The following is a 2,213-nucleotide window of genomic DNA, read 5'->3' on the forward strand; positions in this document are numbered from 1 at the left end:
CGTAAAGAGTGAGTTAAAAAAATATAGGTATCTGACTTTTAGAGTCTCCCTTGGCTCCCATTCACCACCCGGAAGACCACGCCCTTGGGCAGTCAAAGCTGATACAACATTGCGGCTCCATTCTCAAGGGTTGTGTAATGCTATAAGTACCCAAGATTGAAGCTCAACCTCCAAGTCCAGGGCTGTGGATTTTTACTCAGTATTCAAAATAAAACGTTTAATCCGAAAACCAATATATTTCTTCTAGCGAGCCAAGGAAAGTCAACCTAGCCATCTATTCCGCATTTAGCCTGTAGCGGTTTTGACATGTTCCTCCGGTACGCGAAAATAACCTTTCAGAAGGAACTGAAGTGACCATCCTCGACAGATAGTCCTAAGCAATATAATATAAATTTGGATATTCTGTTTTTATAGTGTCCCATGCTTCTAGCGGGTCGGAAGTTCTTGGGATAACCTGTTGGTGCAGAAAGTTTCTGAGTTCACTAGATATGTTACCCGGTTTATCGTGCTCCATTGAAGCTGTGCGTTCTACTACCTAATTTAAAGAAACATATGATAAAATGCTTAAATTCGTCCAATGATTTGATTTTTTACCAGGCGATCATGTATCTTCCACAAATTTCCGTCACCGTTATTGAGCTGACTTGATACATTATCGACGATTTTTGTGCTTGCACATCGTCGTCCTCGTTCTTCTCTTTCAAAATATTTTAGTTTCTCCGAGACCATCGTTACAGCATTCGCATGCGATATCGGTTGCAAGTGAAGCGCTTTAAAGCGAGGATCTAAAAGTGTCGCGATTGCAAGTCCGTCGACGAGTTCAATATGCTGGAATCGGCTGTTGAACTGGTCTAACAGCGCAGATTTCAACTGTTTGACACACTCAGTTTTTGAATTGAATGACTCCAGTACCTGAAATTATTGCATTTTAAAACAAAAAACAAAACGAATGTTGCTAAGTATATTCACCGTTTTCATCATGCTCAATAAAGGGATAACTTTTTCCGCCAATGACTTTTTTTCAGATTCCAGTTCAGTAATCACGTGCATGATTGGTTGAAGAATATTGCGACCTTCTATAGCAGCAGACAGATCTGATCCTGATAGCATGGGAACATTATCGTGCCTCAGAATAACAACGCCAATCTCCTCAGCCAACTGAATAAAGCTGTCCAGCATTTGATAACTACTGGTCCATCTGGTAGGTTCATCCTTCTTCAGTTTTTTAAGTTCTCCCTTCGTTTTTCCCGTCTTAGTCTGTGAAGCTTGCAAGTCATCTGCTGCTTTTGTTGAACGCTTGAAAAAAGTCACAATTGCACGAACTTTTGTTAGCAACTCTTCGAACCGTTTGGATCTTTCAGTGGCTACTGTCACCATTCTGAGAGAGAATGGTCAATACAAACCATATGACGGGACTTTCCTACTAGTTCATGAGCAGCGGCGACTACGTTTGCCCCACCGTCGGTTACAAGAACGCTTATCTAAAATGAATCAAACCGTAAAATTATATTGAACCGGCAAACATTGAAATCAAAAATACCTTGTTTATAACGATATTCCATTCAGAGCACGTACGGTTTAGCTCTTCTACTAGATGGTTTTTCGTATGAGATCCTTCTAAAGGACTAGAGGAACGATTCCATAGTCTTCTGATCATTGTCCAAGTAATGTATAGTCATTCCCATAAAGCTTTTGTTGTTAGCAGTGTCCGTCCACACATCCGTTGTCATGCTGTATTTGTCACAATTTCCAATAACCAGCTTGACCATTTGGCTCAAAGAATCGTATTTATCATCGAGCATTTTAGTGACTGTTTTACGACTGGGTACTTTGTATAACGGTGCTGCTGTTTTCGTAAAACGCAAGAATCCTTTTTTCTCAACTGTTCGAAAGGGGAGATTATCTGATGCTATCATGTAGATCAACGCTTCGTCCAACTGAATAGTCTTGAATCCTTTAGCTAGAAAGAAAAATAAAACGATATAATTGATATTTCTAAAAATTTAATTTGAGCTTACCTCCAAAAGCTGAATCATTCGCGAATGAGTCGCGAATCGAAATCGCCGAAGAACTCTGTTTCGAAGTTGATGGTTGTCCTGTGCTACATGAAGCTTCATCCGTTGCAGGTGATGCATCCGTTGTCTGAATAGATATTTAGGTTAATATTTATTTCATTTTTTATCTCTTATCTTGCTCACCTCATCAGCGTTTGA

At 39.9% G+C, this 2,213-nt stretch overlaps 1 protein-coding gene across 1 annotated transcript; it reads right to left on the reverse strand.

The window, feature by feature from the left end:
* Nucleotides 1-373: 373 nt before the first annotated feature.
* On the reverse strand, nt 374-1,377 carry LOC129716900 (zinc finger BED domain-containing protein 4-like). Its single transcript, XM_055666743.1, has 3 exons — nt 970-1,377; nt 595-912; nt 374-535 (listed from the first exon to the last, which is right to left on the reverse strand). Exons 1-3 carry the CDS (start codon nt 1,375-1,377, stop codon nt 374-376), a joined length of 888 nt encoding a protein of 295 aa, XP_055522718.1.
* Nucleotides 1,378-2,213: the final 836 nt, after the last annotated feature.

Source organism: Wyeomyia smithii, chromosome 1 (genome assembly GCF_029784165.1).
Source record: "Wyeomyia smithii strain HCP4-BCI-WySm-NY-G18 chromosome 1, ASM2978416v1, whole genome shotgun sequence".
Taxonomy (NCBI): domain Eukaryota; kingdom Metazoa; phylum Arthropoda; class Insecta; order Diptera; family Culicidae; genus Wyeomyia; species Wyeomyia smithii.

Coding starts and splice junctions, on each gene's coding strand:
- LOC129716900 (XM_055666743.1), bottom strand. CDS start 1,377: ATGGTGACAGTAGCCACTGAAAGATCCAAACGGTTCGAAGAGTTGCTA. Junction 913..969: donor TATTGAGCATGATGAAAACG/GTGAATATACTT, acceptor CAATAATTTCAG/GTACTGGAGTCATTCAATTC. Junction 536..594: donor GGAAGATACATGATCGCCTG/GTAAAAAATCAA, acceptor TCTTTAAATTAG/GTAGTAGAACGCACAGCTTC.